At 42.3% G+C, this 16,060-nt stretch overlaps 1 protein-coding gene across 1 annotated transcript in view; it reads right to left on the reverse strand.

Annotated features, from left to right (window-relative positions):
* The window catches only part of KIF26B (kinesin family member 26B), an 841,003-nt gene that overhangs the window by 123,221 nt on the left and 701,722 nt on the right, over nt 1–16,060 (reverse strand). The window contains exon 10 of the mRNA XM_033938154.1: nt 15,411–15,570. Within this exon, the coding sequence (XP_033794045.1) occupies nt 15,411–15,570 (160 nt within the window). The remainder of the gene's footprint in view (nt 1–15,410; nt 15,571–16,060) is intronic.

Consider the following 16,060-nt stretch of genomic DNA (forward strand, 5'->3'; position numbering starts at 1 on the left):
CTTGGTACGCCACTGGTTAATATGTATACTCTGGGATAAACAAAAATCATCAAAAATTAGGAAACAGCTTACAACCTTGAGGTTGTAAGCTGTTTCCTAATTTTTAATGATTAATGAGTTTCTCAAAAAGCTTAAGATTGAAAATTTATGTGCCTTGGCAAATTTACTCTGGGATAAAGACATTTAAATATCTCCATGGTGTTAATGTAGAGGAGGTAAGACTTTTTCAAAAGAAGGAAAGCTCCAGAAGGAGAAGGCATAGGATGAAGTTAAGAGGAGATAGGCTCAGGAGTAATCTAAGGAAATACTTCTTTACAGTAGTTTCCCAGTAGAGGTGATGGAGACGAAGACTGTATCTGAATTTAAGATAGAGTGGGACAAACATATGGGATCTCTTAGGAAGAGGAGGAGATGGTGGATACTGTGGATGGGCAGACTGGATGGGCCATTTAGCCTTTAGCTGCCATCATGTTTCTATTAGTTAAACTTGGAAATAGCCTTGCAATTATCTAAGCTAATGTTTTAAAACTATCGGAAATTGCATCCTCGTTTCCCTATCCAGAATTGTTCCCTATCTAGATTGTCAAAATTGAGGCTGCAAATTCTGTTGTTTTACTGTTCCCCTTCCCTCTCAGTTGAAAAATGGGGTTTGTGCCTGCAGGCTATCGCTGAGGCTACAATCCACTTTCCAAATTGATTAATAGAAGATTATAATATTCACATAGATGATCTCAAGAAATTTGTAGGCTAAGCATCTTCTTAAATTTTTGACTGACCTTAGCCTCTCCTTAGCTTTTCCAATCCATAAGCCAGGTTATAGACCTTGTTCTTATCTTAGATGAGCCACCTATTTGTTCATAATCTTTTTTTTTATCACACCCACACTCATGGTCTGATCACTTCATTATTTCATTTGAATCTCAAAATCTCATCCCAGTTCACAGATATTGGACTAGACATCTTTCAAAAATTGATATAATTACCTTATTACTTCTACTCTTCTTTTTCCAGCAGATTTCTTGTCAAAATCTCTAAAATGAACAAACTGAACTTTGGTACTCTATTCTGATTGAAGTTTTATACACTGTTGCACCTAAAAAATTCTACTACACACATTGTGAACTTGGCTTATTAAAGCGTCAATATATAGTTGGGCAGAAATAATTTGGTAAAACACAAGGTCTCTGATTGATCTGCAGCATTGTAAATGGCTCCATCGAGAATATAACTGCCAACTTAAAAAAGCTAAGCAGACTTATTTTATCAAGAGCCTTTAGAAATCTCCAAATCCTACCAGGAAACTCTATTCTATTTTCCAACATGTATCAAGTCATCAAAAAAACCCTATCAGTGCTAGGCCATCAGTGGAAGCCCTCTCATAATTTTTTATTAACAAAACTGAAGACTTACTAAAGCCCTTTTCTAATAGTGTGTTATCCACTGTATCGACGGTCAGCCTTCAAGTCACAGCTCAATATCATAAGTGATTCTGTGTCATTCTCATATCCCAATCTGACAGGGTCTTCCATCTGGTCCTTTATTAAAGTCAATCCCTGGTCTCCTTATCGAAAGTTATGGCCAAAATGAAATCAACATACAGCTTAAGTGACCCACTCCCTTCTTCTTGCTTAAAATCATCAAATCTGGATTTACCCCCTAATCTTCTAACCATAATTAATCACATCCATGCAACTGGACATTTTCCTGACCTATCCCATTCTAAAAAAAACCCAACAACACTTAATCCCTCTATTCACAATAATTACCATCCGATAGCAAACCTTTGTTATGGGACTCATTTTCAAAACATTAAGGGTTCCTTTTATGAAGTTCATTAGAGCATTAACGCGCAGAATAGCATGCACTACGTTGCCATGCGCACTAGACGCTAACGCCAGCATTGCTAAAAACGCTAGTGCACCTTAGTAAAAGGAGCCTTAAGACATCCAAAAAAAGGCATAAATTGGTACTTGGCCTTTTTTCTCACCAAAACATCCGAGTGCCAATTTTCGAAAACAACTTTCTAGATGTCTTGCTAGGCTTCTTAGCCGCTGTACATCAAAAGTTTGAAGAGGCATGTTATGGGCAGGTTTTGGCATGCTTAGCACTTGGATGTCTTATGGTGATAATTGAACCTTTCCCATGACGTCCAAGATAGAACTTAGACATCCAGAGCCAGACCTGATTTAAAAGCATCTAAATGCCAAATGCCAAAATGACCAGGTGACCACTGAAGGGATTAAATAATGAAACACCCCCCCCCCCACTCCCCCAGTAGTAAATGACCCCTATCACCCCATAAAGATTTGAATGAAACAGTACATATCTGCCTCTAGAACAGCAGCACATGGTATGGAAAGCCTAGTAGAGAAGTACCCAGGTGTCTTAAGTAGCCTGGTGGATAGGTTAGTGAACCATAGAGAGGAGGGTCCAGGTCCATAAGCCACTCTAACCACTAGATTTATGGTGGAAATTATGACCCTACCGAAACTATACTACTATATACTAGTGGCCAAAACTGTGACAACAACTAGCATTTTAGGAATTACGCTTTAAAAAAAAAACATGGTTTGTATTTATGTTTATGTTTTATTAACATTTGATATACCGCTTAAGCATATTACAGATCTAAGCAGTTTACAGTAAAATACAGATAAATTAGGAAAGAAACTCCATTAGAGATAGGAAAGCTAGAGATAAGCTGAAGATATATACATATATTATCATAAGTGGCTATACACATGGAGGGGCATAATCGAAAGGGACGTCTAAGTCCGTTATGTGCATTTCGCAAGTAGTCCAAAGTCAAAGTCCCATTTTCGAAAGAGACGTCCAACGTCTTTTGACTTTCAAAAATCGTCCAATTATACGTCCTGAAGATCTGATCGCCAAGCTGCTAAAACGTCGATCTTTAAAGCACATTTTCGTCCAACTGTCCGTCCAAGTCCAAAACGTCTAGAACAAGCCCTGTTGGACATGGGAGGGGCCTGCAAAGTGATGGATAGAACACCAGACAGGGCACCTAAATAGTGGGGTATCTTACAGGGCACTGCTGTGAACTTCACAAAAAGGGTGTCATGTCTTCTCCTCACTACAGCTCCCTTATAGATCATGGTGAGCCCCCCAAACCACCTCCAGAATCCCCTAGACTCACTTATCTACCATCCCAATAGCCCTTATGGCTGCAGGAGCCACTTATATGCCAGTAAAAGAGGGTTTTGGGGGTGTATAGGGCAGTGCACATGTTTAAGTATCAATGCAGTGATTACAGGGGCTTATGGGCATGGGTCCTCCTCTCTATGGGTCCCTAACCCACCCCCAAGATGACTTAAGCTGCCTCTGTGCTGGGCGACTAGGCTTTCCTATGCCAGGCGGCCAGGTGATGGTCTGGAGGCTGAATTTTAAAGTTGTGATTAAAATTTTTATGGGGGGGGGGTCAGTGACCACTGGGGTAGTGTGTGGGGGTCTGTTTTATGTGTTTTTAATGCATATCTGGTGAGTTTAGGTGGGTTTTTGTGACTTAGAGCATGTTTAAAATGGTCTAAGTCACAACATCCAAGTTCCGTCGATCGCAGGCTGTATCACTTTTGGTTATACATGCTGTACAACTAAGTCTAAGCCGGCCCACGTCCCACCCAACTCCCGCCATCGACACACCTCTCGAAATGCCCCATTTAGCTTTGGACGTTGAGCGGCACTATGAGGGCCTAAGTCGTTTAGAAATACATCCAAAACCTGGTTTGATTATCGGTGCTTGGACGCTTTTGAGAAATGTTTGTCCAAGTGCCGACTTAGGCCGGTTTTTGGACGTTTTTCTCTTTCGATTATGAGCCCCATAGCACATCTCTTAAATCATACAGTATGTCAAAATAAAAAGACCTTCCTCACAAACTAGCTAATAATATAAAATATAGAATGTGCATCCCCCAGACCCCCTTAAAAGTTAACAAATTAAAACAAGTCATACTAAACCAAAAAATTAAAATTAAAGATAAGTAAATAATATACAGTCAAATTAGATTTTAGTTCCAGAGTCATTGTCCAAAAGAAATCCACTTTAGATCACTTCAGCTTCACTGCAGCCCCTTCAGTTATCACCAGATCTCAGCATAGCAGGCTATAGATCAGGGGTGTCCAACCTGCGGCCCAAGGGCCACATGCAGCCTCGTGAAGTATTTTGTGCGGCCCCAGTCGAGGGCGATGCAGTGTTTTCCTCTGTTGCCCCTGGGTGTTTACTGTCTTGCCGGCCCCCTCCTCTGTCTTGCTGCAGCGTTTGTGCGGCCCCAGAAACATTTTTTTTTCCAGCCAATGTGGCCCAGGGAAGCCAAAAGGTTGGACACCCCTGCTATAGATCCTCCTCCTCATGGACTCAGACTGATATACAGTTCGTGAGCTGGAACAGGCAAACACCAGAAGCAGCAAAAATGAAAATAAGAATAAAGAAAGAAAACCAGGAGGCAATATAATTAAATAGAACTCAACAACAAAAAAAACTCACTAAAAAGAAATAAGTAGAATAAATAAATGAAATCCGGTCAATCTGATAAGAACATAAGAATTGCCGCTGCTGGGTTAGACCAGTGGTCCATCATGCCCAGTAGTCCGCTCAAAAGATGGCCCTTAGGTCAATGACCAGTGCCCTAACTGAGACCAGCCTTACCTGTGTATGTTCTGGTTCAGCAGGAAGTTGTCTGACTTTGTCTTGAATCCCTGGAGGGTGTTTTCCCCTATAACAACCTCCGGAAGAGCGTTCCAGCTTTCTACCACTCTCTGGGTGAAGAAGAACTTCCTTGCGTTTGTACGGAATCTATTCCCTTTCAACTTTAGAGAGTGCCCTCTCATTCTCTCTACCTTGGAGAGGGTGAACAACCTGTCTTTATCTACTAAGGCTTCTTTTACAAAGCTGCGTTAAAGCATTAACATGCGGAATAGCGTGCGCTACATTGCCGCGTGCGCTAGACGCTAACATCAGCATTGAGCTGGCGTTAGTTCTAGTCACATAGTGTGCGGTAATATTCTGCGTGCGCTAAAAACGTAGTCTATTCCCTTCAGTATCTTGAATGTTTCTATCGTGTCCCCTCTCAGTCTCCTCTTTTCAAGGGAGAAGAGGCCCAGTTTCTCTAATCTCTCACTGTACGGCAACTCATCCAGCCCCTTAACCATTTTAGTCACTCTTCTCTGGACCTTTTCGAGTGAAGGCCGAGTGAAGGTGGAGGAGCAGGGAAGAAAGATAATTTAATCTAATCTTCTATTTGTGCGTCGCTCATACCTATACAGAAACTCCATTCAAGCCTTCAGGACTCTCCAACCTTGATGCAGGAAAGAGCCAAGAGCACCAGGCAAGATCATGGACACTTGGCTGGCCATCGGCTGTACCACACAACTTCTTCCGATTGTTGCAGGGCCTCTCAGGCTGGCAGCTGACTTAAAGATTTCACCTCTTTCGCCCTCACATGTCCTCTTTGCCAACACGCAACTCTAGTTCATTCTAGCCCAGCGTCCTCCAAGATGCGCTGCTCTTGCAACCTAGATCTCCTACTGACATCACCACCAGTCAGTTCTTCATTGCCCACCAGGCACTGATCATCAAAGAGGCTTGATCTACTGACATAGGACCACTCAATCCCGGTTGTAAAAGGCAAGTAAGAGGCCTGTTGCTGTTTTTACCGTTGGGCCACAAAAATCAACGGTCAAACACGGGGGAGAATAAAGATAATACATTATGCCCTCTAGTCAGCTCAGATCAGGCCCAAAACAAAGTAAACAAGTAAATGAAAGAATGGAAAAGAATGGAAATAAATAGAGTAAAAGAAATGAGGGAGGGAGGCACTAAGTGTGGCGCCATCATGAAAAAAAATAAATTATTTAATGCATAGATTTTTGACTAATAACAGAAACTCTGTAATCACTTAACAAGACCAGCATAATATTTGGCCCATTTCACAAAAATAATGTTGTTCATAAGCTAATGATAATTTGTCCAGTTATCTGATGACTTCAGTCTCACTAGTAGTGCATTTCAAATCCCTCAGTCTTGATTACTGCCTCAAATCTTCTTGGCATGCTGTCTACAAGTCTTTGGAGATAAATAGGTGTTATTATGTGGAATCAGGAGTTGATTATTGCTGCTATCAGCTCATGTTGGTTGGACAGTTGTTGTGCCACTTCTGCTCTCTTTAATTTGTTCCAGAGGTTCTCAATGGGATTGAGATCTAGGCTGTTTCCTGGTCAGTCCAGCAACTCAACTTTGTTCTCAATGAACCAGGAGAGGCATTTCATGGCTGTATAGCCTTCAATCCATAACCCTACTCCCCTCTGCCCACCAACCCAGCCAGTAGATTAAGTGTTCCCCTTAACTGTATCCATGACATCCTGTTTGTCTGTCTTGTCTGTTTAGATTGTAAACTCTTTTGAGCAGGGACTGTCTTCTTTGTGACTCTGTACAGTGCTGCGTATGCTTTTTAGAGGACTGTCCAGATGATTGGATGCCTTCCAAACGCGGCTCAAAGAGATGGGGTTTGTGTGGGGTTAGGGGGAGGGTAGGGGGGTGGAATGTGGAAATGCTATAGAGGGATTGTGGTAGGGCCATGGGTAGAATGGGGTAGAACCAGGGGCAGGGCCACATGTCTTTTTTTTTTTAGGACAAAATTTGGCAACCCTACACATGCCTTGATAATATGTTGTTTATGCTTCTTATCTTGCTTTTAATTGGCTTGCTTAAGCCAGTCTAGATTGTTGTGTGTGTGGGGTGGGGAATTTCTGCCCTGCCACTGGGCTGGTTTAATGCTGGGACATTGACTATGCTTGCGTTTCTGCTTCTGTTTCCTCCCTTGTATCTAGTTTGTTGTCCTATGCCAACCTCTTCTCTAGTTCCTACTCCTGTGTCAGATTCATGCGCAAGCTGTGCCTGGACTCTAGTTTTCATCTTGATCCTTCATCTCCCTAAATACTTATATGTCATGATTCCTTGCTTTGGATTTTTGCAAGGGAAAGTGTTGTTTGAAATTTTCCATTTGTATTAAGGCTAGTGCTAAAACAAATCAGCTCTGCGTGTCTGCATTTTTAAAAATTTTCCTCTAAAGGACCCCAGATCATTCTGGGGCCAATAGCAGAAATAAGTAGTCAGATACCTCTTTCTGCACCGCTCAGTTTCTGAGTGCATTTTTCTCATTATAATCTCTGCCAGAGTCTGTCTGAGAGAAGAACAGCAGGCTGCCTCAGTCAAATGGTCTAGTGAGGATGCAGCTGATGACTTGATACCCCCTTGGCTGCTCTCATCACCAACGGACTGTGCAACACTAACAGTTTCCAATAAACTGAAATTTCAGTGATAACTGCTGGTTGGTTAAAATAAATACCAATGGCAATTAATGGCTGAAGTTTTAAAGATCAATCAGAAGACTCCAGAGGGATAGTAATGATGGATGGGGGAGGGAATTTTTATCTTTTGTATAGATACTGATTGATTATAAGTGCTTGGTTGATTATCATTATTTGTATATAAATTGTATTGCACTTTTTGTTGGCATTAACAACTAAATAAAGTTAAAAAAAAGATCAATCAGATGCAAGCAACAGGATGCTGACATTAAGCATGCCAGGGTTTATAGCTCTTTAACAACAAAAAGCTATTGACTTATCATTTGTTACAACCAATAAAAATCATGCCCTGATATCTTGCAAGCTGCATTGGCATCAACTCAAGGACAAGAGGCAGAGCCATTATCATGAGCATAGTTAGAAACATAGAAACAAAATTTTTCTGTAAATAATAGACTATGTTGGAGCTATTCAGTTTGTTCTGAAAAGCGTTAAGTCAGTGGTCTTTACTAATTTTTAAGCCAAGGCCACTTTGGATCTAAAATGAGCTGAAGGAGAGTCTCCAAATATCTTCCCATGCAAGCCTGTGATACTGCTGACCAGTGTGTGTCAATGACATCTGCCCCACCAGCCTGCCTTCAAACTTTTTATTGGGGGTATCCTCAAGGAGGCAGGCAATTAAAACCGTTCTATTTGGCAAATTCCTTGCTTAATCAGATCACTTCTCTCATGTATTTTTTTTTCTTCCCCTTATAACCCCATTGTATTATGTATCTTTCTTCTCTAATGTATTCTTTCCCCATGCTTCTCCAATTCATAACTTCCTTCTTCTTGCATTTTGTAATTCGCTGATTGTCCAGCCTTCTTTTTATGTGAACCGCCTAGAAGTCAGTTTGACTATGGCGGTATAGAAAAATAAAATTATTATTATTATTATTAAAATGCATTCTCTTCATCTATTGAGAAATGCCTTGTTCTACAAGCAGGCAGTTTTTTCTCCCATGAGAAAAAAAGCCAGAATGATGATAAGGGCCACCACACAGGTCTTCAGGGGCTGCCATTATCCCCTGGGCCTTGCGCTGAAGAACACTGATTTAAGTAGTCATAACCACAGCAGATTTTATAAATTCAATACATTGCAATTCTAAAACTGTGCCTACTGACTTGGTGATTCAGTTGCAATGGTTTACCTGGGTCTTCTTTTCCACACAGGAAGATGAAATCTGACAAATTCACTGAAGCAAAAGGTGTAGGGAAGAAGTCAATGTCATTGTAATGAAAATTGCAACTGCAACTGACTAAGCTCATACAGGAGAAATAGCTGCAATGTTCACTCCGGATGCTGGTCTAAGAGTTTCACGTACAAGATGAAAGTCACAGCACAATGAGCGAACAATTTGCATTCCTCTGTAAGAACTGCGATTCTGCTTCCTTGCATTCATTAAAATGTATTAAAAATGATGACTTCTAAAACTGTATTACTACAAATTATCACCACAGCTGTTGCCTGGTAACCAGAGATTCTTTTTTTTTTTTTTTGAATGGTGATCTCTGTACACTGGTTCTCAAGTTTATGCAAACAGCTAGTCATTTGGGGACTTAAGAGGCATTTATCTTGGAATTCACAAGCAGATAATACAGATGTAAAGTAAATTCTGTAATGTTTTATTCTTTTTACTTGCAGTAAAGATTACCACACAAATCAGAGTAAATACAGTTTTCCCATTAGAGAACAAGCCACATTAATTCAGCAGAATGTAATCATTACTAGCATTTGGATTTCTATCCTTTTCTTCTATAATGGTTTTACAATACAAATTCATTTCCCTTATATTCAGACACTTTGGAGCTGATATACTAAGATATGCTAGAATTACAGCTTACATTAGTGTAGACTGCTAATAACCAGTAATAAGTATTATCTGCATTAACAAGTGCTATTTTTATGCATATTGAAGTTGATCCACATTCCTAAGTAGTGACACCAGTATGGCATGCAAATAGCCTTTAAAATGCTGATGACCTCATTGGGCATTAATATTGAATGTACTATCAAGTGTCAATGGATGTAAGGCTTAACACTATCTAAGGCTACAAAGTCAACTACAGCTTAGAAAGTATACGGTAGTTTAAGTGCCCAACTAAGGGGAAGATTCTCAAAACCCACCATGCCTTAAATGATGGTCGCTAAACTGGTTCCAGCCAGTTTAGCATGGAAGTATTCTACCGGCCAGTTCTCAAACAGGCTCACTATGGATTTTTTCCAAGCTTCCTGGCAGACTCCGACTCTGCCATGCAAATGTATTACAACGAGGTCATTAATATTTAAACGAGCACTCTGGGTGATTCTCTATTATCGCTGTCCTACATTTGTAGGCAAAATTTTCTGACAGGTCTGAGCTGTCATAGCCTTAATTTCTGGTCAGTGCCTGAACACTGATTGGCTCAGGCATTGACAGGAAAGTAAGGCTTTTGACAGCTCAAACCTGCCAGAAAATTTTGCTCCATCTCCATGGCAATACCCGACACCTCCCAGGAGGAAGGATGCCCACTCCCCCTTGCCACCAGTGATTTCCCCCCCCCAGCATGAGGAATGCCCACCCCCTTGCTGCCACTGATGCTCACTACCCCCCCTCCCCATACCTCTCAGTTCAAGGCCAGCCAGAGGGATGCCTGCTCCCTCCAGCCGGCAGGCCCACTTCTTCAAAATAACAGGCCATCCCCTCCCCAATGCTTCCTGGGATGCACTAGGGAGGGGCCTAAGGTTCAACTGACACTGGCTCATGCATATCTGGGATTGAAGGAAGGGTTCTACCTCCTGGCATAGCTGATGGATGGCAGCCTTATCAAAGAGGAATTTTGTAAGGCACTGCTCATGAGTATGATCCAGTAAATGGGCCCTGACCCTGTATATTCTGATAGGGATGTCTCCTGCTCTCTTTCCTATAGGACTCATGAAGCAAGGCCCACACTGCCCAATCATTAATGTTGGTCATGACTACTATCTACACCAGCACCATACCATGTGTTTCACTACCAACTCCACTGTGCTCTTAGACACCAATGGCAACACCTACCAGCACGTATGCACACAGACACAGCACTTAAGTGTGTGTACACACACACACACCACCAAAACTCAGGCACAAACATACATTGGCTGCACATATAGGAAATCACAGAACACAAGGACAATGCCTGACAATGTACAGGCAGGTTAGGGCAGACAATGGGACTGGGGGGCGGGAGGAGATGAACAGGGAAACATATACAGGGTGATTTCATCAATGGGAGACAACATTTTCAAATAAAGACTGTCATTGGTTGAATAGACATTTCCCTTGCCTTTTGTTGGATTGTCTGTATCTCAAGGTTCTTCTTTTGCCTATGTACTCAAAAACAAGAACATCCATCTCATTGATTAGCAATTCTATTCTATCTACTTTATTTTCACCATTGTTACAATTTAGAATAACTCTCAAATTTAAATTTTTGTTGGGTTTGCAAATTTATTATTTCAGTTATAATGTGCCATGAAAACCATTTGCTCTGGTTGGTGTGCCGCAAAAAACCTTTGCTCCCCTAAACCCCTTGTTCTTCTGGATACTGGCAAAGGGCACACAAAGTTTATTTTATTTGTTAAGACCAGAGCTAGGCCCAAATTAGCAGCTGGAGTCCCACAGCAAGCAGGTACCAGACAATCCACTCTCGCATCTCTCAGGAAAAAAAAGGAAGTCCACACCAGTGCTGTAAACATAAGACTTGAACTTTACTCTTCACAAGCTGAAAAGTGGCACTCTCTTGAACAGTGAAAACAATTTCTGGAAAAATACAGTCCTCCTATATTCCTCCAAATGGTGAATGTTATATTTCTTTTCTCCTAACTCCAAATTTCAGTGATCAGAAGGATGGCTCTAACATAGAGAATGACACGGTGGCAGTTACCCGCGGCTAGCCCGCCAAAATGGCGAGGGGGAAAAAGTGCTCACTGTGGGCACGGGGACAAGACTATCCACCGCCCCGTGGAGCGGTGAATGGCCTTGTCCACGCAGTTAAGGGAGGGAAGGCGCGCAGTCACCGATCGCGTGCGGCTCCCTCCCTCCCTCCGGCCAAATCTATCTCCCTCCCTCCCCTTTACCTTCGTGGCGCTTTAGTAAAGAAACTTACTGAAGCTGGCGAAGCCTGTCTGTTTGCAGTCGTGTGTGTGTGGGTGGAAGCTTCTCCTCTGACGCAACTTCCGGCTGCGTCAGAGGGGGGTACACAGTGCAGCGATGCCAGGCGCCATCATACAGGATGCTTCTTTCCCTCGCTACTACTGCCCTTGTGCAAAGCTACATGTAATAACTCATGATAATCTCATACATTACTTGTACCAGTATTGTATGACAATAGTTCCCAAACCTGTCTTAGGGACTCCCTATCCAGTCAGGTTTTCAGAATATCCACAATAAATATTCATGGGAGAGATCTGCATTTACTGCCTCCACAAGCAAGCAAAACAGTGGAGCTGACAAAACCAGTAAACAGAAGGTGCCTAGAAACCCTTAATTGCGATTTTCACTGACGCAACATGGGTCGTGTTTCAGCTAAAGAGCCTGCAAATCTGAAAGTAACGCATCTGGTGGATTCCAAATAAGGCATCAATCTGCCTAATGCATAGAACCACAATCCTATTAAACTTCTGAATCGAATCCCACAGATAAGATGCATAAGAAAAGTGACTTTCTATATCGAAGAATATTCATTGTGTTTATCCTGAAAACCTGACTGGCTGGGGAGCCCCCAGGACGGGTTTGGGAACCACATTTGTAATTTATCTACATATAAGGATAGGATTTCCTAAAACAGTAGCTGAATATTTTTAAAAGACTGGCTGGAATATGTAAGTATGACATGCATTTCTTCAGTGAGTTTTGAGAGTGGTGAACATCTGACTTGTGGTTGAGCGTTATTAACAGATCTCCCACTAGTATTCTGAGTGCAGGCGATGTGTTGGCTTGACCTTAAGAGGGTGCCCCTTGAGTACAGTCAGTGGCGTAGCGAGGGTGAGAAGTGCCTAGGGTGGTGGCGCCCCTCTTTTCTGTACCCCCCACCTCCACACACTCCTTTCCCGCCCCTTCCTGCCACGTGTGTGAGCTGCTTCCCTTCCCCCATATCTCTGTAACATTCCTGGCATGAGCAACTACCCCCAACCTGTTGTCGGGCCAGCGTCGGCTTTTCATCTGATGTCACTTGCTAGACGAGGGTCCAAGAAGTGACATCAGAGGAAGAGCTAATGCTGGTGCAACAGCGGGTTGGGGGGTTGCTGCTCACGCCAGGAACGCTACAGAGGTACGGAAAAAGGGAAACGGTGTGCACGTGCAGCAGTGGGGGTGGGGAAGGAGCAAGGGGCTGGAAAGGAGGAGGGTGCCTGCACTCACACCAAGACGGTGCCTGGGGCGGACCCTGCCCCCCCCCCTTACTATGCCATTGAGTACAGTGAGGGGCCTATTTTCTTCTATGAAAGAGGATAGAAGAGTGCTGGGAGAACTTTTGAAATAATTGTACATAAGCACATAAGCATTGCCTCTGCTGGGTCAGACCAGAGGTCCATCATGCCCAGCAGTCTGCACACGTGGAGGCCCATCAGGTCCAGGACCTGTGCAGTAGTCCTCTAACCGTACTCTTCTATCCCCTTTTCTTCAGCAAGTTGCCCAATCCCTTCTTGAACCCCAATACTAACTATAAACGCCTTCACCGGATCAGACTTTAGGTCCATCTATTTTGGCGACCCGCACACACGAAGGCCAAGCCAGGTGCTCCCAGATGGAGACCCTGATTACCCATATCCCTCAATGTGATTTGCAAGGAGGTGTGCATCCAACTCACGCTTGAAACCCAGAATGGTAGTCTCCGTCACCACCTCCTCTGGGAGAGCATTCCAAGCGTTCATCACTCGCTGTGTGAAATAGAATTTCCTGACATTTGTCCTGAGCCTGCTGCCCCTCAGCCTCAGTCCATGACCTCTTGTCTGTGTCACTTTTGACAATGTGAACAACGGTGTTTCTTGCTCAATTTTATCGAATCCATTCAGTATTTTATAAGTCTCAATCATATCTCCTCGCAGTCTCCTCCTCCCGAGGGTGAACAGTCCCAGTCCTTCGAGTCATTCTTTGTAGCTCAAATTTTCCATACCTTTTACTAGCTTCGTGGCTCGCCTCTGCACCCTTTCCAGCAGGGTTATATCCTTTTTTAGGTATGGAGACCAGTGTTGGACACAGTACTCCAAGTGTGGTCTGACCATTGCTCTGTAAAGCGGCATTATAACGGCCGCCGATTTACTCGTGATCCCCTTCTTTATCATACCTAACATTCTGTTTGCTTTCTTTGCCCCCGCCGCACATTGAGCCGACGGCTTCAGGTTCCTGTCTATCAGTACCCCCAGGTCCCTTTCTTGATCGGATTTGGCCAATGTTACACCTAACATTTTATATTCATGTTCCTTATTTTTCCTACCCAGGTGCATCACCTTGCATTTGTCTGTGTTGAACCTCATTTGCCACTTTTCCGCCCATTCCTCCAGCTGATTTAGATCCTTCTGGAGATCTTCACTTTCTTTTTGTGACCCAACTGCCCGACATAGTTTTGTATCATCTGCAAACTTGATTATAATACTTGTTGTTTCCTCTTCAAGGTCATTTATGAAGATATTGAATAAGATGGGCCCAAGAACCGATCCCTGGGGCACGCCGCTAGTCACCTTCTCCCAGTCCGAGAATTTCCCATTTATGCAGTCTATTCTCTAGCCATTTGCCTATCCATCTAAGTACGTCCCCTTCAATTCCATGGCTTAGTAGTTTCCTTATAAGCCTTGGGTGCGGGACCTTGTCGAATGCTTTCTGGAAGTCCAAGTAAATTATATCCACCGGGTCTCCGTTGTCGATTAGTTTGTTCACCTTCTCGAAAAATTGAAGTAAATTTGTCAAACATGACTTCCCCTTCCTGAAGCCATGCTGACTAGCTCTCATCAGGTCATGATTCTCCAGGTGTTGCACTATGCTATCCTTGATTAGTGCTTCAACCATCTTCCCAGGAACCGACGTAAGACTGACAGGTCTATAATTGCCTGGTTCTCCTCTCAATCCTTTTTTGAAGATTGGGATGACATTCGCTATCTTCCAGTCATCAGGTATTTGCCCGGTTCTAATTGACATGTTAGCTAGGGTTTGTAATAGTTCTCCAATTTCTACCTTTAGCTCCTTTAATACTCTCGGGTGAATTCCATCCGGTCCGGGGTATTTGTCACTTTTTAGTTTGTCAATCTGATAGTATATCATGTCCAATTCCACGTTCACTGAGGTGAGGCTATCCTCTATGTCACCCATGAATACCCTTCTTGTTTCCGGTAATGTTGTTGTGTCCTCATTGGTAAAGACGGAGGCAAAGAATGAATTTAGCCTATCTGCAATTTGTTTGTCTTTTTTAATGCACCCTTTCCTTCCTTGGTCGTCATTTTAACATGTATTTCTATATTTTTATTTTTACAATTGTTTGTATTCCACTGGTGGAAACCAAGGTCTCAGATAAAGTTTGCCTTTCAGTATTTTAGAGCAATTTTCTAGAATTTTTTTTTTTTCTGACATCGAAGTATGATTTAAAGCTTGTTTGTACTTCTGAATTGGTTGAATTTGTGCTCTATCCCTATTATAACAGGGATGATTAATGATGTTGTCTTGATATGTCTATGTTATATGTGATAATCGGAGGGAAACAAGATTCTATGTATGTCATATGGAAACCGCATAGTTGTATGCGGCATATCAATTTTTCAATAAATAAATTTAAAAAAATAGAAAGATGGCTATAGTCATGAACTGCTTTAGTAGAATGATTGCCCTTGGTCTTCAGCAACCGATACAGAAATATCACAGGCTTGAAAAAACAATGGATGAGACTACAGAGGGGGTACTCGAGATTAGAAATGTGAGGTGCTAAAGACCGGGAAACTGAAATATGAAGGTGCTTTATGGTTTGGAAACAGAGTTAATTGCAACACAGAGGCCCAGAGCTCCTGTATAAGTTCCTCCTCTCTTCTTCTTAACATCACTTACTTGTATGGGATGTGTTTGCTGCCATTGACAAGGGCAAGGATGACATTGCCCAAAGCAGAGAGTGAGAGACAAAGCCCTGATCCACCATCCCGATTTTTGCTCAGCACTTTCACACAGCTCCCCAAGTCGATTAGATGTAGGCGACTGCGACCTCCAGACACTGCCATACATGGAAACAAAAAAGCGATTAGCCTCGAGTGGTTCATAAATTGCACTTATCCCTGTTGAAAGGGTTTCCTGATAAAGCACAAGCATTTCTTGTGAGTACTTTCTAAGGCAAAGTATCTTACTAGAGACATTACAGGCAACAGACATAAATTCCATGAAATCTTGAAACAAAAAAAAAACCCCAAACATACCAAATGACCATGAGTTCATGCTCCCATTTCTCTTTTCTATCCACAGTTACCTGATTTATGTGATATCTTAAAATGAAAGAATGTCAGCTTGAAAAGGAAGAGTTCATTCAGTATTGCAAATGAACATGTTAGCCATATTTGGCATTTAATGCCACTGGTTCACATGGTGAGTTTAGTTTTTGAGGTCAATATTCCTTTGAAGGTTTTAAATGCAATTAGATTACATAGTATCACCACCACATTTGAATAAAGAGAGCTTATGTGATAATTTCTTTTTACATCAGTGATATG

The sequence above is a fragment of the Geotrypetes seraphini genome, chromosome 3, assembly GCF_902459505.1.
Source record: "Geotrypetes seraphini chromosome 3, aGeoSer1.1, whole genome shotgun sequence".
Taxonomy (NCBI): domain Eukaryota; kingdom Metazoa; phylum Chordata; class Amphibia; order Gymnophiona; family Dermophiidae; genus Geotrypetes; species Geotrypetes seraphini.